Below are 22,539 nucleotides of genomic sequence, written 5' to 3'. Positions count from 1 at the left end.
CACCCCCAATCGAGGAACAGAGAATAAGTAATCCTCTCACGGTATTACATTTAACAAGGAAAATCGGCTTTCATTTTCACTTTTTCAATTCAACATGAGTTCTTATTGTTAGATATGTTGTATTATATATGCATGTTAACGGCATGCTCACGTAATATCTACCTACGGGCCACTGAATCCGCTTACCCTTTGACGAAGTTAATTATCTTGTCCTACTATTGTCTGCCGTCTAGTCGGAGACGGGGTGAGTTCCGCCTCTTTCCTGCTCCCTTCTCACAATGTACGCCACCCATTGTACCGCATTGTTGGTTCCGACCGCCGGCCGCTTCGTCCTGACGCCTGAATTGACGACACTTTCTTACGGCGCGATGTGATTTGTCGCCAGAAAATTCACCACTCCCAAATATTCGTTGGCCTTGAAAAAGGGGTCCACCAAAACTCGATTACCGGGATTTATGGTTTTCCAGTCTGGCAAAGGCTAGAGGACTGCTAATCAAAACATTGAAACTGTGAACTAACGTCTGTAGGATTCAAAAAATATTTTTTGGGGGACACAAAAACCGACTATTTTTTTTTTTTTGAGTCTCGTGTGACGAAATGTTAGTTTTTGATGTTTTGAGAGCCCACTCCAAAGGACAGCTCAAAGAGAAAATTTTAAGAGGTTGCTCCAAATTTTTAAAAATGTCAAAAATCGTCAAAAAATTAAATTAAAATAATTATATTTTCAGTATTTTGTTTGATTTCTAATTCATGTCGTGGTGTATTGTTATCGATTCTTTCTTACTAAATTGAAGAAAAAAAATGTATGAAATTTTAATATGAATATTAAAAGGTCGCTCGAAAAGATCTAAAGAAATGCACCAAAAAATTGAAAAAAAAATATGAGCGACCTTTCAAAATTCAAATTTTGAACTGAAACTTTCGGAAACTTATTTTATTTTTATCTATAAAATTATACCGCAACGAGAAAAAAAATTAAAAAAAAAAGAATCGATTTTTGACGATTTCTGACATTTCAAAAAATGTGGAGTGACCTCTTAAAAAATTTTTTTTGAACTGTCTTTTGGAGTGGGCTCTTAAAACATCAAAAACTAACATTTTGTCACACAAGACTAAATAAAAAAAAAAATCGGTCGGTTTTTTTGCGCCATCCTAGTGTATATGTATTTCTTTTACTGGTAACGGCGACAGACCATCTGGGAACGCGTTCGCGATGAAACCAATTTTGTGTATGGCATCTTCAGCTCTTCTTCATATCCAGGCAACACCCATACGTGCAATTTTTTTTAAAACCATCTCGTGTGTTGTCACGTTGTAGAGACCAATTCTGTATCATCACAACGTTTATCGTACTGCGATACTCCGCAGCAGACCATTTATTCTACCTCCGTACTTTCGGCCGTGATACAGAGTGGTGAGATATTGCATCTGCACCATCCGCAGCACCCGCTACCTTATAGATAGTTGAAAACGGTGAATTTCGTTCCTTTCTCCGGCTTATATGTACCAAGCGCTTTCGGGGAGGACTCGGTAACGCTGCAACCAACGTTACATCGATTTTCAAAGCTTCTTACGAAGCACATTAGATTCTTTGCGTCTTCTGATCGAGTGATCATCACCTCGCCCTGCGGTCGACGTTGGGATGCGGTTGATAGTGGATGCTGCATCTACTGCCTGCAGAGTTATGCAAGAGATGCACCGTGAATACGACGTGGTGTATTCCGAAACGCGACGCTTGACTGGTTTGAGGTCACAGAGGTTGTAGTATTCAGGATGCGACTCGCATTACTAAACTCTACCGAAACAGCTTGATATTGGATCCTCCAGTTGTTCACAAAGACTCGAAAACGGTATCGAGTGTTGTAAGCTGAAACGTAATCGCAATTCCGAGTAAAGCATGTATCTGCCTTTAACGTCGTTTCCAAAACACGTGACATAAAAATATCCGCAACACGTACGATATCGGTGTCAGCTGTGGGATGGGTGGTGTCGATACGATCCGATGGCTTCAATTTCTTCTCGTTATTCTGAATCATATTTGCTCAAGTCTCGGCGCTATCCAGTAAATTCGTTCAAATAGACACTGGAAACAACGAGAGCCACTTTTTAAAACCGCCGGGATCCATCAGGTTTTACCTGGTGGTAAACCCGCAACGAAGTTACCCTCTGTTTCTCAGCTGGATAGAAAGTGCTGGCGCCAAGGCGAGACGGGCGTCGCGACGCGAAATTACGATCCTCGCAATTAAGCCAACTGAGCTGAGCTGAGCTGAGCTGAGCTGAGCTCTTCGGTCCCCGGAAGCATTGCTTCTTGACCTCGGTGTGACGATGGAACGCCACCTACATCTTACCATTCTCTTCAGAAACCACGAAGAAACGTTGAGACTTCAACTATAATAAGAATTTTTCTCTGAGTGGCTCGCGCGCGAACGGCCTCAAATTAAAAATGAAACTTCTTACCCACTGGGTGCTACAAAAGTTGCCATTGTTTCAAGAATATTTCTCATTGTCCTCTACAACGCTGTGACCGAAATACTGACGTACATAAACATCTTGGATTCTTTTTATAGCCATTTTTTGGAACGTATAAGTGTAACGTGACTCTAAACAAGGAATTCATATTGGCAAGTGTAACCAAGTTCAGATGCAGTCGAGACTTGGAATTTGTCTTAAATTGATTTAACTCTGCGGTTTTGAATAGTGTTAAAATTCTAAAACCGCAATTATTTTTTTTTAAAACACCCCCAATATGTTTTTACCTCGGTACGTATAGATATTTCGTATCCCGTATCAGCCTGAGCCGCAATTTGCACTCTCAGGGTTGTTCAATCACGGGGGAGCACTTGGCTCGATTACACCCGTGAACCACTTCGTTATTACCTGTCATGCGCCGGAAGTCGTGGTCCGTGTCTGTGAATAACTTTGAAAATTTTCTCACTTCAGAGCGAGGAAGCGGGAGTAGAAAATAAGTGCGAATACGAGAGTAAAGAGGATCACGGGGTGAGATAGGCAGGCAGGGGTTGCATTCAATGTACGTGGTCGAGCATTACAAACGAGTTTCGTTTCACCTATGTTTTTGTTTGTTCCTTTGTTTATTTCCTTATCCTTCACAAATCTTCATCCTCTTTTATTTTCATCAAATTTCAATCTCATTCCTCTCCCTCATCTTCTTCTTCTTATTCTTCTCCCTGGAAGAGATGATTCCTACTTCTGGTGATGAGCCCAACGAGATTCTCGGAATTTCAGTTTAATTTTAATATCTACTCTCAACTGTACGGAGAAACCTGTGTGAAGTCTTCAGAAAAGAGGTTTAATTAAGTTTCAAACAAAACAAGCCTTAATGATCCTGAGTTATTACATTGTATTGTGTTGAAGATGTTCTGTATAAATGTACTACATTCTGTGAATCTGGAAAGTTTGAATCCTTTACCTCGAAAATCACTTGTCGTTAATGACGTTGCTAATGCAAAGCAAAATGCTTTGTCACGCTTTGAGAATTTTTTAGTGAAAAAACAAAATTTCCTCAAAGATTATACGGAATTAGAAACAAATTTGTTTTAATCGAAATTCACTCATAAATGGAAACGACGATGTATATCTACTCACAAAAATTATCGCTTGATCATCGTAATCTCTATTTACCTGGAAAATCCCTACAATTCTGAGGAAACTCGCTCGTCTTTTTCACCATAACGTACAAGCAGATTAACGACAGACGAATTAACTGAATCGTTTACTTTGGCGGTTGAAACCTATTCCTTTTCATCTTTCTCATTTATCTCCTCTTTGCGGATCAGTTGACGCGTTTATGGAGAGAAAACAGGAAACCGTAGAGGATATAGAATCTTTTCCACCGAGCAGCAGCACAATTGTCATTAATTTTTCAGCGGTCTCTAATTTCGTTGCATCTTTATTATCCGTCCGGTTTTTTTTATATATATGTATATATGCATATATATGTTTTCTTCAGCTTGGAAAGTGGTTGCCGAATTTTATTCCTCTCGTTTCCTTCTCGCTTTTAGCCATCCATCGAAACGCCACGTGCCTCCAGATGCATCGATGCCGACTATACACAGAGCTACGTTTCCCCTGGGATCGAATGAGCCGAAATACTTATAGGCAACCAGGCGCAGGCTATGGTAGAGGTTCTTTAGGGTACCTCGTAAAGGGGGCGCGCGAAAAACCCATTGAGCCTTTACGCCTTTAAGCGAATCTCCCCCGTCGCCTAAGGGTTGGCCCAGTCCAACCGTGGAAGTCGTTCCCTTCGTCGTCCGTGTACTCACGTATTCACCCACACCCAGTATTCCTGGGGTAAATATCGGCGGGTATTCGTAGGCGAGCTCTTTTCCTTTTATTTCCAGTTTTCGAGCTCAAATCTTTCCCAGCTTTCATCCGACCGCTTCCTCCACACTCTTCCCCCCTAAATCACACCGAATGCAAACTGAATTAAAAGTTACGCACCAGCACCAGCGTGAAGAAGCAAGATGAAACGTTAATTATTGCCTCCCAATTATTTTCATTGGTCAACAATGGCGATGTGCGTGACAACAGATATGTCCAATTGCACAGGACACAGAAGGAGCTCAAAATGGAGCCGGTAACTCCGGGCTAAACTTCCTCGAGTCGAATGAATTCCATCATTTCCATGTGGATTAATCTCGTAATTAACTGCGGGGCGAGGCGACAGGCACTCCGACGGTTTGCGGCTCTGTATACGTCGTTTCACTACACCTGTAGGTAATACTCATCCACGAGTACCTTTATGACGCACGGAAGTTCGTGACACTGCATTGGTCAAGTGAGGAGTTAAACCCCCACCGGCCAACCCCCAAAGTGGTGGTCACTGCGGGCTTCCTTGGGCATGAAATTAAAATAGGTTAACCGAGTAAAGCAGTAGCTGGACGTATTAAGCTATATAAAGTACAAATACACGCTAACCGCTTCGGGCGGGGTAATTAAACTCGGTCAGGTTTCATCGTGTACCCTTAAACCTGCATTTCATTTATAAAATCAATTCAACATTGGTGTTTACTGATGTCATCGGTACACCTCAATGTAATTCGTAAGTTCGATTTATGCCGTGCATTAGGGTGGCGCAAAAAACAGACTTTTTTTTTTTTTTGAGTCTCGTGTGACAAAATGTTAGTTTTTGATGTTTTAAGAGCCCACTCCAGAGGACAGTTCAAAAAAAAAAATTTTAAGAGGTCGCTCCACATTTTTTGAAACGTCAAGAATCGTCAAAAATAGATTTTTTTTCAATTTTTTTTCTCGTTACGGTATAATTTTATAGACAAAAAAAAAAATAAGTTTTCGAAAGTTTCAGTTCAAAATTTGAATTTTAAAAGGTCGCTTATAATTTTTTCTCAATTTTTTGGTGCATTTCTTTAGATTTTTTCGAGCGACCTTTAAATATTCATATTAAAATTTCATAAATTTTTTTTCTTCAATTTAGTAAGAAAGAATCGATAACAATACACCACGACATGATTTAAAAATCAAACAAAATACTGAAAATACAATTTGTTTAATTAAATTTTTTGACGATTTTTAACATTTAAAAAAATTTGAAGTGACCTCTTAAAATTTATTTTTTGAGCTGTCCTTTGGAGTGGGCTCTTGAAACATCAAAAACTAACATATTGTCACACGAAACTAGAGAAAAAAAAAAAAAAAAAAAAAAAAAAGTCGGTTTTTTTGCGCCACCCTACTGTGCGTAAATCTCTGTATCGTGCCTGAGCTGTTCTTCGAACCATATAAGTTCGTAATTGAAAATGGTTATAGTTGAGTTTTCTTTTTTATTCATCTCCCTACAGAATCATTATCTCTTGTAAGAGGTATGGAGAAGAAATACGTGCGTGGGTCAGGAGAAAGCCGAGGCTTCGAAATTGGCATGTAGGTACCCATTCACTTGAAACTTTTCCACTTTCAGCCGTGCCTTCCAGAAGAGGCAATATTTTGCGATCGAACGCGTTCGTCATATCGCATGTGTTGAAATGCTTTCTACTACCTACCAGCACCGAATCTTTCTTCACGTCGATATACCCGTCTAGCCGACGTCGTATACCGCCGAGATGGGCACATCGAAAGAGCTGAGCCGCACTCGTATCGTTCTCGTCCCTGGTCCCATTCGCCAAAACCCTCCGATATAACTTTTACGAGCCTAGCTCTCAAAAACTTTTCTAAACCTGTACGTGTACCTAGACTGGCTGAAGCCTGTTTCGTTGTATATTAAATCTGTCGATGCCCTTCAACGTCAACTCTACTCGAAATCGAACACATCTTAATCCTGTGGCCTACAAGTTACGTGATTTCTCACTTAACCGCAGCCATCGGTACACGCTTTACTCGACTAAAAAACGTCAACGTAAGTCGTAGGTATATCAGTTCGGAATGCAATCGTTTCTACGTAATGCATTAAACATGTCACGCGTATAATTAAAAGTTTGAACGTTATTGACACGTTAACGGTGGCGTCAAACCTTGGTGAATTTGAAAGCTTGGAGGGTTCCATTGTGACTCTATACCAAGCCCGCATTACGTTTCGAGCTTTGCATGTGAGAAGTCACGTGGTTAGTAAAGTAAAACCTCCAGGATTACTAAAGCGACATTGACGAACGCGTGCCCTCGCACTGTGAAAAGGGTACCGCCACAAGCGGTCTAACCTCACCCTCGTCAAAGTTGGCGGTTCTCTAGGCGTTCGTGGGAAGATATCCTGCAGTATGGCAAGAGTGATCCTGCAGGATCCTGAAGCGCCGCTCTCGCATGCAGCCTCAGTGTTTCAACCACTGGTGAGAACAGCATAACTGATTCGCGCTGGCTTATGTATGTAGGCGACGGACATTCTAAAACCACGGACTTAACTTCAACATGGAGTCCCATCCGGGATAAACTAGCCTGGCACTTTTCGTAAAACGAGGCAGAAATGCGGTATCCGTCCGTCGATCCGTCAGCGTTTTCTCCCAGCTTGGTGACGGGAAAAGAGGAGAAAAATTGAAGGAGGACACGCTCTATATTCCCCGAAGCGTAGCGTGACGTCGAACCTCGAGTAATCTAAAGATTTTCCCGACTGAGCGTCGCGGCGCCGCGGTTTTCCACTCTCCTTCTCCTTTTTTCCTCTACCCGCTGCAGAAGCGAGGAGGATGGTTCTCCCTGTGTGATGCACAAAGGGGGAAATGCAAGAAAGGCAACCTTTCCCAGCTTCGAATCCATTGAAGAATCAGCTCGACCACCAACCACCGAGGAACAATGCAGCAGACAGATCCGGAGCAACGGGCGTATAAGATGGCTGCACCTAATTGCGAAGAACGCAGCTACCTAATGGTTCAATATGAACGACTGACTCCAGAGAAGGAGGAGGAGGAGGAGGAGGAAGAGGAGGAGCAGGAGCGCAAACTTTTCTTCGGGCAAAAAATCCTGCGATGGAAACACATCCGTTGGTTGTATGTTCGTTGCTGCCATACGCCATCGTCGACGCTTCCTTTGAATTAACCTCAACATCGCTATGCGTTTCAACGCTGCATTCTGCATCCCCGTATATATTGTGCACAGGACGCAGGCTGCTGAATTGTAGCCAACACGCGAGCAGTTTCTGCGACCATCTGCCGCCTGCATCGGTATATATACTAGCCATAATTTATTCACCTTATTCCCGCCACTGCATCGGCAACACCGCGCTTGTTACAGCGCCAATGACAATTTGCATTATACCGGAAGGTTTTTTTTACCCTGTCTGATGATAGATTTTTCAATGCGTTATAATATAATAATCGAAAAACTCTCCAGTCGTATCGAAAGACGAAAATAATTTTACTTGAAGTGATATAACTCGATTTGAAAATATTATAAATTATGGTGATGAGAAAAAAAAAAAAAAAAAAAAAACATAAAAAACTGACCTGAGATATTCGAGATAGATTTGTTGATGGACTAAATTTTAAAGTTAAAGCGCTGTTAGTGCAGTTTTGCAGAGTTAAAGAATCGATATTAGAACGTTTTCATATAGGACAATACTGACCGATGGTTTCCTTGACTTCTCTATCTCCCTGCGTTTCGCGGACTTTATACAGCTATTGTTATACGTGGATACAGTCTGCAAAATGACATCCACTTGCCGCCACGAGCGTTGAATGTAACTTTCTATAGGTACTGCCTAGCTGTTGTTCAGCGCGCCAGGGAACTTATTGTTTCACCATCGCATCGTCGTGTTTTCACTGCGGAAAAGCAGCGAAGGGAAATCATCCCTGTGCAAGGGAGTGTGAAAATCATAGAGATGTATAGGTATGCGTGTAAATTCACCCTGCAATCCTTGCTCATTCTACCCGAACTTTTCCTTTTGTTATTTGAAATTTGTTTATTTGGATTTATTTCAGGACCAAATTACTCGCCGTCCCATTTTTCCGCCACTTCGTTATAAACTCGTCTTCCTTTTGTGATTTTTCGTCTTTACCGAATCCCGCTCTCTGAATGGCTGACTCTGAAAGGTTCCAATTAAGTTGATGCTTCGAGCCGCGCGCGTTTTTCGCCGAGGCATTTTCGATACGGCGTAACTCAATTTCCAAGTTTCTCCCGCCTTGATTTTATTATCTTTTAAATATTTGATCGGGCTTTGGGCCGCGCACACTTTCTGCCACCGTAGCCAACATATCGACGTCTATACACACCAAGTTTCGCGATCTATACTACGCGAGAGTATTTCACGATAAAATAGGACATCAAACGAATGTCTTCACTGTAAAACCGTCTGGGAAACGTGACCTGAGTATCCTCGGCCTTTATATGATCTTCAAGCTGGAGCTCGAACCACGCTTCACTTCGCCATTCCGCACCAGATGCAGCGTTAAACGCGTATCGAGTAAAACTGTTTCATCATAAATGGAAGAAGCGGTAGGAAAAGGGACAGTCTAAACGTTCATCTTTCCGCACCAGCGCTCGGAGGAGCTGAATTATCTGTTTTACATACCTGATGGCTCGTGTCGAGAAAATTATCGTTTTATTCAATTTTACCTCGATTCGCACGAGGCACAACAATACGCCAATTTTGTACGATGTATCCTAATTGTTACTAATGATAATCTCCCCTTCATTTCCTTTCACAGCTTCGTTAAAGAAATATTTATATATTCGGTTCGTAATTCTCTGAATTGCTAATATCTACGGGCGATTCTTCCCTTCGGCATTACCATTTTCAATTTTTTTCTTCTTTTCATTTCATTTCATTTCCCCGTTGTCTCTTCTTTACTGAATATTGACGTGATTATATATCGATACGAGAGGGATGGCGGTAAGGGGGGGGGGGGGGGGGAGGGATCCCTTGTGTTTCACGATAAATATCATCCATTAACGTCAACAGCCGCGGTTTTCTCTTGTTGACGATTTTGCGTTCACCATGTTTTCGTTTTCCCGGTTGGTTAACATTCGTCTACAAACGACACAAACGAAAGAGTTGGTATTCAATTATTTCCATTCTTATGTCATCGTTTATAGCTCAATTTTTATTTTTTTTTCATTTTCTTTCGAATAATTTAGTAAAAATTGGTTAACCCGGTTATATCCTCATTATTTTTTTTTATCAATCTTCGTCTATACTGATCTTGATTTTGCAAAAACGTCAAATGAAAATCTGTGCTTATTCATTTTCTGGAAATCCTTATAAAATGTGCATACTTACCATAACGTAGCGGATGGATATCCCGACGTGTTTGCAGTGCTGAATGAGCATGCTGAGCCAGCAGCTTCGGTATAACTTGACCGTCTAATTTCAAGAGGAGCGCGTACATAGATGATCCGGTCTGAGAGATTTCCAATTAGCAGCTGCACCGGCTCTTACCCTCGTGTATCACACCTGCGCACCACCTCGTGGCTCGCTAATCATTCGAAGTTAAGGAGCTTGAAACACGATGAGTACACAGTATGCACAAGTGGTTTTCACTCTTTCTTTTTTTTATTCTTGTGCATTTTAATACTAGGTAGGTGAAAATCGAAAAGTTTTCGCGATACTTTTCCCCCGGGACGTATTCAGCATTGGGAATGAGATATCGGAAGTCATTTTATCCGGAAATGGAAGTCCCGCCAATGCGGTGTCAGTTTTCATTTCGATAAAACCCCTTTCGTCTGCGACGGACGGGTGTGTCAAATGCGTGAAATGGGTTCGAGGGAATGAGTGGAATGTAACGGGGTGAATCATTCTCTCTTTCCAAATTAGGGACTAGAAACCGACATCTTTTCACTCTAGGCATGCCTACGAGCAACTTGCGTTATATTTTGTTCGAGGCGCGATACTTCCAAGAGAGTAAGAAAAGTGCGAGGGGCGAAGGTCGGATTTAATTAAGATGGAAATAACTTTTCGCCCAGCAAGCAAGCGTGCAGCCTCGCCGTTACTTCACACCCTCCGCCAGCAATTTGCAAATCTCGATTTACCTCCCACCTTTCCTTCGTCTTCTTCTTCTTCTTCTTCTTCTTCTTCCTATCCAGTTCGGCGTAGAGTTTATACGTGTAATTATATAAGTTACCCCGCGGTAACGCGCGACCTCAACTTTTAGTCATTTTATTACACGGGCCAGTTGTTTTAATGAATAAGATAACTAACTCCTTTTACTCGAGGCAGGCTTGGGGTTTCCCCAAATCACCCTGCGGTCTTTCTGCTGCAATAATGTCCATTGTACTTTTTACACTCTTCTTATTCCTATCCAAGATCGTTGTTGTAATTGTTGTTTCCAGAGGAAAAGAGAGAGAGAAAAAAGTCATCCTTTCAACACGAAATCGAATAAATAAGATACTCAAATTCCTTAGAAGCGTTGTAGTGGAATTGAATTCTGTAACCACTCTTCGAGCAATTAATTTTCAAATCATTTCATTCAATTTTTCATTCAACTTGTACACATGTTGACAAAAAAAAAAAAAAAAAACAACATTCGTTGATTCGCAGTTGCATGTTGCTTTCAGTCGAATACTAATTTACTTTAGTCCAGTTAAAGTGTTTTATTACGTTGATCAGTTAATTGGAAATGCAGGTACTCGCATCTGTATACAGTACTTTGAAGTCAATGTAAAATAAAATAATCATCATTGAAAATTGAATGGCCGTCCAGCTTTTACGTGTAAATAAAAATCTCCCGAATGAACGAGTTTCATGATGTGATGCGGTTTTTCACAATTACCATCGACGAAACTTTATTAACATTAAATTTCTAGCACAGAGAAAATCTCTGCAACCGCGCGCGTGTACGCCGCTCGTAAGTTCTCGTGAATGTCAATTAACAACGCTCCTCTGGTCTTCGTTTATTCTCCTTCAATTACACGGCCACACACACAAAGAAAAAAAAAAAATTCTGGCCTTGAGGTCAGACCATAATTATTATATGTTTTTTGGGTCGCTGAAACCGAATCCGAAGTCCATTTTACCCCATCATGTCAGGTTTTTAAGATAACCTTAAAAAAAAATCTCATAATCCAAACCCAGTCAGCCCGTTATACTTAATATATTGAATCCCATAACCCCTTGAAACCATAGTCTTTTAACCTTTTAGCATTTATGGCTATAAGATTGAGGAGTTATGAATTCAAGGTGAAATGGGATTACGGGGCTTGTGTGACTGTGTTATTAGCGAATTTAGTGCGAAAAAGGATCACCCTCAATCTGCATTTTCCGCTTTCACGCATACCCTTGGCCGTATGGTAGCTCGCAAATCGTGGAATTAACCTCAAAGTCTTTCCGCAAAGCATGCTGGGATAGGTATGTAATATAATCAAACGAATCGAGGAACGACCGTAATTTCAATTAGTCATCGTAGCTTCCACGGCAGCCGAGGTTGCGGATCGTTTGAATCGCAGGTATCAGGTTTACCTAATAACTGTTTATTCGGCTACTCAACCAGCTATGTACTTACACTGATGCATGGAGCGAATTGAAATTTGATAAACTTCGAGCGGATTACAATTATTTACAAAATTGTAACTAGCTGTAGTTGTCCAATCCTTATTCAGATCTATTTATGTTACACTGTGAAACGGTTGGTTATACGTTCTATTTAACCTCTGATTTGATCTTTGGAAGTACCACGTAATTATTATTTTCATTAGATTTTCGTTGTTATCATTACGAGAAAAATAACATTCTGCCGTTGGAATATATTCTTCTGAGGGTATGCGTGCTGAAGTTACGGGTTACTGTTTGACTGTAAAAATAACAATTCTCTACATTATACGAATTGTTTAATGTACACGGTGTATCAAATCATACTTCGAGTAGAATGAATAATAAGAATCACATTTATATAACATAAATAAAGTTCCGGATGATAAATTGGGTGAGAAAATATTTTTCACCCACGCGAGAAAGAATTGTAAAAAAAATTGGTCTTGCTGCGTACAAGGTGGTAAAATTTTTCTTTCAGGTAAGAGGAAAAAGTTTTTTTTTTCACCTTCGTTCGATTCATCTTTCTCCGAGTCAAAGGTACAGGCATCGAAATGCTTATCGATCATTTTTTTTTCAGTAACCGTAGTTGTGTTACAGTCAAAGTGTAGAGTTGGAATGGAGAAAAATTAGAGCACAAGTTTCTCTTCCCTCTTTGCAATCTGCTTTTTATTATTCTCGAGTATTTGCTTGTTGTTTTTATTTTTATTTTTTCATCATCATCAAGTGAGCGAATCTTCGAGAAAGCTTTAGCTCACCCTTCGCCGAAGACGTAACTCAATTCCGGCGTAACCTTCCTCGTCAAATTTCATACGTTTCCTCGGTGATATGAATATTCTTATAACCGTAGGTACGCGTATCCGACATTTCGGATCAGCGCGATGATCGACGACAAATAGCGCCGATACGATAAATACGACTGTGTACGGTTGGGGTTCGATGGATTTTCGTACCATTACACAACTACATAGGTAGACATAAATGTCGGTGTGAATTCATCATAAGGGTAGGCATATCGACTACGTCGTCCTGCCGCTTTCATCCTGGATGTAAGACGTCCGCAGGAATGGGGTTGTAAGCAGAGCGAGATACTTGGCCGGAAATTGCGCTCTCCGCAGAAGCAGCGTTTCCGGTCTGCTGATATAAACGGTGCCGCAAGGCTTCTCTCCTTCCTTCGCCCCGTGTTCCGTTTTTTCTTTCTCTTTCTCTCTCTCTCTCCCTCACCCTATCCCTCCATTTTCTTCTCATCCCGTCGCCGGTGTAAATCCCCCCGAACTTATTCGCCTTCCTATATTTTCGTTCTTACTCGTTCCCATAATCTTTGGAATACTTACGTACTTCTTTCATCCGGTCTGATACTTATAATCTCACGTGAGAAAATAACTTGACGTACCTCGGATGATTTGAAAATTAAATTTATAACGGCGCAAAAACATCTCGATGGGATGAAATAAATTAATAAATAGATGAAAAACTAGACGTCATCCAAAGGTTTGTTAATTGTGTGTAGGTACCTCATAATTCCGTCAATTATAAGTCAAGTGTAGTATTAAAATAAGAGATTAAAATGGCTTCGTACGTCGTCGTTTAAGTCTACAGAATTTCCTCTCGGTATAACGATAAGCACGCTATGCGAATTTGTGCTAATTTGACATTATTTCTGTATAATTGTTTGCTCATTTTCTTTCCCCTTTTTCTTCCTTACAGCTCGTCGGGGGCGAGTTTGACATGGAACTGAACTTCGTTATTCAGGACGCGCAGAATATCAGGCACATGCTCGAGCTCCTGGATCATTGTCCCCCAAATTTGCAGGTGAGTCATATTATGCAAGATGATGTTTTATAGGTATATGAAAAAAGAAAAAGAGTTACACATACGCTTAACTCGATGTTTCTCGCCAATTAATGCATTTAATTCTAAATCTGTTATGTTTGCTCGATCGTAAGAAATTCTGATTGTCTGGATTGTACAAAGTGAGTCGCTTCACAAAATAGAAATTTTCTTATACGATAAAGTCTGAATTATAAAAATATAAAAAGTAGAAAATGAAAATGAAAAAGAAAAGAATAAGTAAAAATAATTTAAAGGATATAAAACTTATACTTTTTCGTATTTGCAATAATTACTGATTAAGGGGACGGGGGAAGAGAGATATGTTGCGGGAAAGCTGTCTAAAAGTGAAAATATAATATTCTCGTCGCGATGATTAATCACTCGCCACGTCGCGATGATCGCGTTAATATGTAACTAATATATTGGTGCGAGTTCGATTAATCATGCCCGAATAACGCACCATAGATGAATGAATGAATGAATGAAGCATAATTAATTCGTGAAATTTCTAATAATGTAGAAAAATTGACGCACATGTTACAACGCGGGAATTTAACGATGTAACCTAACCGTATATATATGGAGGTTTAATTTTTCCTTCGGTATGAGGCATGAAATTTTAATTAGAAATTTAATTTGAAGAATTTTGTATCGCAACTTGTAACGCTTACGCCACTCGAGGGCATACTCGTTGTGTATAGTAGTATAGAATTTAATGAATATCATCCACACTGTTTAATCTCGATCGACGTGCCTATATATATTCCAGTATAATAATATCGTATAATAATTGGCTTCTCGGTATTATTAAAATATATGAAAATTTTCAACCTTAATAAACGTAACGAATAATATGGATAAAGAATGAAATTTATCATCGATCACAATATCATACAGATTGCATTCGCATGGCCGGATACACCGGCTGCAGTATCGAAACCGATAATAACCAACCTGTATAAGAAATAAAGCGATATTAACTGCAATACGCGAAAATACTGCCGATATGAATAAAGGAGGAAGCAGAGTAAAAGAGGAACGAAAAAACGTTGCGAGGGGAAAAATGGGGAGCTTAAAAATTGCTGTTCGTGCTGCGCCTGCACTACCACAACCACCGCTGCAGGCTCGAATATAGTCGGATATACCCGCTGGGAATTTAAATGAACGCTATGCGGTGGCAGTAACTTCAATAATAAATACCGCTACGTCATCCTTTCGCAAAAATAACGCATTTTTTCATTTTATCTTATTTACTTTTCATACATGTTACCAAGCGGGACAAAAATGTTTTTTAAAAGATGCTAAAAATTATATTATGCCCATGTATCGCGAATCGGAGCAGGTATTGATAAAATAAAATGACTTCTTTGATCATTCGAACAAATTTTCAATATTAATGATACAACTCGATTCGAAGACCGCAATTTTGCCTCGGTATCAACCCTTAAAGTTTCGTGACTGCGAGAATTCTTGTTACGTCTATATTTCGAAAACAAAAAGGCGCGCGGCTTTCTCCCGAATAAATAATTGAGTGAACAAACTATTGGATCTTCAATTAGAAGCTTCAAAGTACTTGCCTGAATATTTTCGAAATCTTTGGGGTCCTTCAAATGGCTAAAGTAAAGACGACACGTGAAAGACGCCAAGTTTCACTTTAATGGTTAAACATCAAATAGATCAATAATTTTGCACGCAATGTTCACATTCCCTAACCTTATCCGTGGTGTTCTAAAACTTGTTCAAACTGTTCAAACTCAGTATCGTCAGACTTCAGCTGCGCGTGTACGCAGATATTTCATCGATTTCCAGCGAGTCCTTTTATCGCTGAAAACAGGAAAACAATTTCCCTTTCATTATAAACTGGCAAATGCGTACATAACATAACATCCTTGTGTGTAAAAGGCCACAGCATGCATCGCACTCTTCGAGTAACGTCGGATGATACGTACTCTATCAGGTTTCTTCGGAATCTCGCATAAGGGTTGCAAGTTACAAAGAGACTCATTACGAAGTCCGCGGGACCAAGGTGTAAACTTTTTGCTCAAGAAAACGGAATCTTAAACCTTATTGATACTACAGTCCTCTGAAGTCGGCGGTGGTTTCACTCCGGAACGAAAAGGACACGTGGCAAAGGACTGACGTCGTGGAAAGGACGAGTAAACGGAGAGAATCGATCGAATGACTTCTTCTTTAGTTGAGGAATATCGGGTTTCAAACCGCCGTCTACCGATTGATTGTCGATCGTTGGTTGTCTTCGATGTTCCGATTTTCAAACAAGGATTTCCAGCAACCTCTGCTTTTCACCCTGTATCGACGACTTATCGTTAGAACTTGATCGTCTTATACTAGGTTACTGTGGGGTGCCTAAATATTCACCATCGGTTTGCCGGAAATGAAAGTTAGAATTTATTTGTTCCCGTATCATTTTTCGTCCGGCCTCTCTCCTCTTCTGTTCGTCTCTTTGTCTCTCTTTTTACCTGAACCATCAAATTCACGGTAACGTTGATCAAAGCGGGGATTCGATGGCTAACGCGAACCTGACCTCCGGGCATCGAAATTTTTTTCGCACTCGGGGACAGAATGTAACAACGTGCAATTTGAATCTTCGTAGTATTTTGATGATCATCATTGTCGTTTGAAAAGTGGAAAATAATGGAAAAGTGACGATGAACGACTGCGAAGTGAGATTTTTCATATACATTCGTTCCCCGTCCGTCAGTAGTCCGCCTTCCTTCATCATCCCTTGTCCATTTTCCCGTCCGTGAAGGCTGTCAAATTTCTCACAACTCCTCCGAAAGAATATGTAAGACGACATCTGGCGGAAACTCGTTTCCTACTGATTTTAAGTAACGAGACTAAGTCGACGGGTGACGTGACGTGCAACAAGAGGAAAAAGGAAAGCCCCGAATTCTACGTAATTGCAAGCAATTGCGATTGGTTGAATTGGTTCACCCCATGCGATGGAACTTCGAGTTGAGTTTGGAACTCGGTGCGGCGCGGCGCCAAAAGCGAGAGCCTTTTCTGAGGTCTTCTTATTAATTCAGCCGGCGTAAAGTCCTCGGGAAAGGCCTTCTTGATACCGTACGCGTCGCCCGACCTCAGCTTCAGGGTTCGCCGGGGGCTAATAGTCGGGCAAATAGTGGAAAGAAGGACCTTCCGGGCGTGTGTCAACGGATATATCTTCCACCGCCATCTCGCAGTCACTATAGTTCATTGCGTTGTCCTGGCTGAGATGGGCCAGGACACCTAAAGAGCCGCCAACCTTTGCGTGGCGGCTAATCCTTAATTGGCACTAACACGGATCCTGGCGAAACGCCAAACTTCAATTATTACCCACCGCCAGTACAGGTCGCAGTTTCGTAGCTCTCGACGCTCGATCTTTGTCGTCTGCAAAGTTCGTGGAAATCATTTCTCTCAGTGTTCAAGATGTATCGCGTATCTGCCTTAACCAACGCGATTTTAAGCTTGAATACGCGCGTGATTGATATATAGGTAACGGTATGTCGCATTCAACGTTAAACTTATTTCGAAAATTTTTTCTCGAAGGATATTTTGACGCGAAGATGTCTTTTATTTTATTTTTATTTTTTTATTTTTTGCCCTCTTGTAATTTTTCTTTGTATACCTACGTCAGTTAGTTGGTAATTTTTCAGGAAAAATTTTACCACGATTATCATGCAAGGACTGAGAAAATTCCTTTGCCAGAAGGAATGAGATGAGGGAGACTCTCGACGGTATTTTTCATCAGCTTTTGTACTCATTTAAACTACTCAGCTGCTACGTAAAGTACATCTTATATCCACTTCATTTCATTTCTCTTGGAAATTTTCTGCGTTCTTCTTGAGATATTATAATGTCTAACCACGTTTTACTTTTTATACGTTTTAGCTCCAATTAGCCGTCTGTGACGTACCTGAGAGAGAGCATGAAAGAGAGAGAGAGCGAGGGGGGGGGGGGGGGGGTTGAAAGTAACCGTAAACGATGAACGGGAGAAAATTTTTATTAGAAAAAAAAAAAGAAGAAAAATCTACTTTCCTATATTAAAAATTCTCAGTTAAAGTAATATCGCCCAACTGCGCATGCAGCATGAATTAAAATGTTCGTTATTTGAAGTTTCTGCGTGCACTCAGCGCGCTGCTAATAACTTTGCTTTGGTTTTCCTCCCTTGCTTTACCAAATTTTTTTTTTTTTTTTTTTCATGTAACGTATACGAAGAGAAGAGTGAACACCGACCCCCGTTTGTACGGCAAAAGTATAACTCACGCTTCGTTCGATATTTTGTTAACGAGGTGAACTTTGACGCATTACACATATGCATATGTGTTTGACGATTTTTAATTTTCTAGTTCACGGCTTCACCCTTTATTTTTCGCAAAAACAAGCGAGGAAAATATTGTCCGACAAAGTAAGTAACAGGGGAACAAAACATAAATGAAAACATATAAACGCTCGAGTGGTTCACCGATGTCGGTCGATGTTTTTCGGGTCATGTAACGAACTGACGCAAACGCCTGTCATCATCCTGTATACCTAATCATACAATACGGTTTATATATTTATTGCAGATTGTTCGAGTTAAATATGCAAATTAAATTTGTAAAAGAAAAATTAATCACATATTTCCTTCACTGATAATTCGAAAAATTAAATCAGCATTTGCATTGGTATACATAAAAGGCTCTCTGGAATTCATTCGTTCGGATCATCGGTTCCTCAAAGTTGTTTTTCCGTATAGGTAAAAGAGAACTGCTATAGGATCAGGTGAATTTTACTTACCACGTGTATGTGATGCAGTGCCTTTCGGTTCGTTACATATCCTTTTTATCTTGATCAAGCTACGATATAGTAATATTTCTCCATGTACGACAACGCCTCGTGAAAATTCACCTTTCTTTGTGGCTCTCTTCCAGCTCCTCGCAAAGCTCTTATTTTCCTTTGATCCATATTTAACACTTTCCATTAACCTAAAGGCGTTTTTAAGCATTCTATCATTAGCCGTACATTTACAAAGTAAGCAGGCTAAAAGTTCGTCCCGTTCCACCGTTGCTGAGACCCTCGATTCTCCTCTCTACTCGTTGGAATATAAAAGAACCAGCGACCTTGCCCCCCTCCGCTTCAGTATCCACCCTGTCACTTTTGGTAATTATATCAGCTCGGCTACTCTTCGTTGAAATCTGACGGAGGAAAAAAATTTAATATACTCTTCTCCTCTGAGTAGCGAACGTTGACTTACCGAGTGAATGGGCAGTTTTTTCATCCTCCTCTCACCCCCTCGCGAGCGGGATCGTATCCTCGGTAACCCAGCTTTTAACAATTCGCATTCAGAAGCCTTCCAATATTTTGCCGTCCCCATTTCAGGATTGCCAAACCCTCGAAGAAACGTTTTCATTTCTCTTCATTACCATGTTCTGTCAACGGAACATCATAAGTACGGTCGGACTTGTAAACTGTTTAATATCCGTGAAATCTTTGTACAATTCTGATCTTTGACGAAGGAGGTGGTCACGTTTTTCTACAAGTCACTGCTACGTCGATGATGTCGAGGTCGCTCGACTTTCGCTTGGTTCTATTAGTCAGAACCAAGACGTATTTACGCTGTCTTAGAAAATATCGCAGTGGAAACGGCGCGCGTGGGTCAGACAGATAACGGACCGCCCATTTCTGTACCCCCTTCAATGGACCGGGGTGCGAGAGCAAAGAAACACCCTTTTACCGGTTGGCTGCGCTCGGTAGAGCGAATTACCCTGGTTTAGTCAACAAAAGCAGCTATTTCACCTAGGTTACGCCACTGCGTGAGTAGAATATATTGATTTATCAACGTCAGCAGCTGACCGGCCAGCCAGCTCGTCGCACGCGCTCTGGGAACGTCTCCTCGCCTAGCTTTCCGTCAGAGCCAACGGCTATCCTCTCCTCCTTGAATACCTCACGCCTTGGTTACCCGGATCGCTCTACGTCTCCATTCCAGTTTCCTTTTATCGAGTGGCTTACCGGAAATGAAAAACAATCGATTATCTACTTCGAAAGCTCGAAAGCCCTTGGAAACAAACCTTAGCCCTTAGCGACTTTTACGCATTGAGGATGCTTATGGAAGTTGAAACGGAAATTGTTTCATCGGTGACAATATCTCTAACGAACTCATCGCCACGAATACAATCCACAACCTCCTCGACCTGCACGTGAAAGATTCAATTCGGCACTGTCAATCTGGAAGAATGAAACACAGAATCGGAGTCCTTTTGGGGTGGATGCGATGATGCGGCTCGAACTTTGTTACTGTTCCGTCAGAACCGTCGATAGTTTTAATACCGTTGAGCATCGACGGGTGGCGGATTAATTTCTCGAACAAGATAACTTATCGTTGACGTGTTCGGAAGTGGGGTGAAGAAATGTTATAACGAACAATCCAATCAGGCTGCGTGAGGCTGGGTTTTACCCTGAATTTTATTAGAGGCTGCAGCATCGAATCGCCCTGTTTCATCGTGAACTGCAGTTTGGCCTTGATTTCCCATTTTTCACTTCACTCTTCGGACTCGTCGGCCACCGTGCCGTTCCTACTTGCTCAGGACATTAGTATGCGGCCCGTGTTACTGACTAATGGCTTTCGTTCGATCCCCCGGTTTTCGTTTAAACGCCCGACACATGCCTCGAAACTGCTGGACATACGGTTGGAAGAGAAGCCGAGCTGTCTTCGGAATCGACTCGACCCGCACGAGTCCTGTGGGATAAATTATATCCATCTTACTCTATCCTCGCGATCTTTCTCCATTACTTCCTAATCCGTGTCCGTGTATCTTCCGTCAAGTAGCGATGCCGTTTCAACGACATGCAGGCGACAAATATGAAACGAAGGATGAAGACCACCCCGAATAAATTCGGACGAGCACAACGCGGTGAATTATAGCCGCTGCTTCTCGTCCTCATCCTTGGAGCTTGGAGAAAATTAATGAACGTCACTTTGTCCTGGTTTGTGGATCACCTATTTGCATGCAAGGTGAGGAACTTGACATCGAGCTTCAGCTTCGACTCGAAGAAACCATCGTTCCTAAGATTTGTGGGGGTCTCTAACGCTACGGAGGGTGGAAACTCTTCGAAGATGATGCTTGGTGCGTAAACAATGCGTAATGCCCAGTGAAACTCGGAACGGGGTTATTCAACCAAGTGCTTTGGGCTTGTGTGTGTGTGTGTGCCCGTCGCACAGGAGGGTGTCGCCTGTAACAGAGGGGTGGAAATGAGCGGCAGGGCTATCGTAAGGCGGGAGAAAAATCAGGGCTCCATCAGTCTGGACGAGAGCGTGAAACTTGGGATGGTCGTAAAAAGCAACGAGGAAAGGCTCCTTGAAACTCTTTAAGGGAAAAGACAAGAGAATTGAGCCATGTAGCAAGCAAGCTCGCGAGCGTCGAGTTGACCGAAAACGGGTTAACCGTACACGGATGGCATGGCACGTACCGTTACCGCCTGGAGAAACTTTGTTCCTTCCAAGATTCCAGCTGGAGAGGAACTTTCAACTATGTTTAATCGCGCCTAGAAGGAAGGAAGGAAGGAAGTAAGGACCCCTATGAATACCCAATCGCGTCTCATTGTAGTACCTTTGCATCGTGATGCTGCTGCTGCCTCTGCTACGGAGATAAACTTGCGAGAGGAGACTACGAGAAGTTTTACGGAACCCTACCAAGTATTTCCGATCTCAAAGACCAGGGGATTAGGCCAACGCTCCGACCGACAACTTCTACTTCTTCGTCATCAACTGTCTCGATGACGTCTTCGAGCTCGCTGCATTCAAACAAGTTTTCCAATCTGTGTATCCAAGGTGGCGGTGAGTTCCTGGCTTGTACCGATGCACTCGTGACATACTGATGAGAGAGTTTGCATCGAAGTGTCACGACGTCGTTCTCTAGCTACTGCACGAAGCGACAACGGCGCCATACTGCGAGGTAGCAAACCTTGTCGACAGGACTGAGTGTGCGCCGTTCTTCCGTCCTTCCTTCCTTCCTTCCTTCCTTCCTGCCTGCCTGCCACATTCTGTTCTATTTCTACTTCGCCCCTCTTACTCCTCGTGTTTTGTGTGTGTGTATGTGTGTGTGTGTCGTTCGAGTTTGCTTAGCTTCATCCCCGTAGCCTGATGCTTTGCGCCTAGCGTTCACCCGCGAACTGGAAAATTATTCCACCGCAGGGCTTTCCCTGCTTCAACGCGGCTGGAGAGCCTTCTGGGGAATGGAACGCTATCGGAGTAGTCATATTCGATGAATCGACTTCCAACCGATTCACCACTCCGCTTTCATACCACTCGAACGCCTCCTGCATCCGCTTCGATGCGTCTCGCCTGTCGACGTCATCCAGTCTACGAGTTGGAACATCGATAGAGAAATTGTTACTCGCAAGTCAATCGACGAATTATCAGCTTGAATATATACTCCAGGTTTCCTATTTCACGTTGGGAATGTAAAGTGAGACGGAGAGGTTGTGCGTGCGTTGGATGAAAATTAGGAAAATATCTCGAATCGTTTGTGGCGGTGGAGGAATTGGGTATAGAAAAAATAAATAACGGGAATCCAAGGAGCATGACATGCAAAGCGATGACACACGAAGTGAAATAAAATACTGCGAGCCAGCCATCTGTGTAAAACCAGAGAAAGCGACCCCGTAGGTGGCTAGAAAATTTAATAAAAAAGCTTGATGCACCCTGAGTCGCGAATAAATCGAGCACAGTTCGCGAAGCCGATGATAATATTCTAGGGATTGGCGACAGCTTCGAGGGATGAAAGAATAGACGTAAGTTCGGCAAAGCATGCAACGTTGTA

The 22,539-nt window shown here is 41.7% G+C and overlaps 1 protein-coding gene across 4 annotated transcripts in view; it reads left to right on the top strand.

The window, feature by feature from the left end:
• LOC124412479 (neurobeachin) overlaps positions 1 to 22,539 on the top strand; it is a 243,182-nt gene that overhangs the window by 114,340 nt on the left and 106,303 nt on the right. For all 4 annotated transcript variants that reach the window (XM_046892370.1, XM_046892371.1, XM_046892369.1 and 1 more), the window contains exon 2: positions 13,616 to 13,720. In XM_046892370.1, coding sequence (XP_046748326.1) covers positions 13,616 to 13,720 — 105 coding nt within the window. The remainder of the gene's footprint in view (positions 1 to 13,615; positions 13,721 to 22,539) is intronic.

The sequence above is a fragment of the Diprion similis genome, chromosome 11, assembly GCF_021155765.1.
Source record: "Diprion similis isolate iyDipSimi1 chromosome 11, iyDipSimi1.1, whole genome shotgun sequence".
Lineage (NCBI taxonomy): Eukaryota > Metazoa > Arthropoda > Insecta > Hymenoptera > Diprionidae > Diprion > Diprion similis.
Note: the sequence above shows the minus strand (reverse complement) of the source record. Positions and strands in the feature narration are given on the sequence as shown.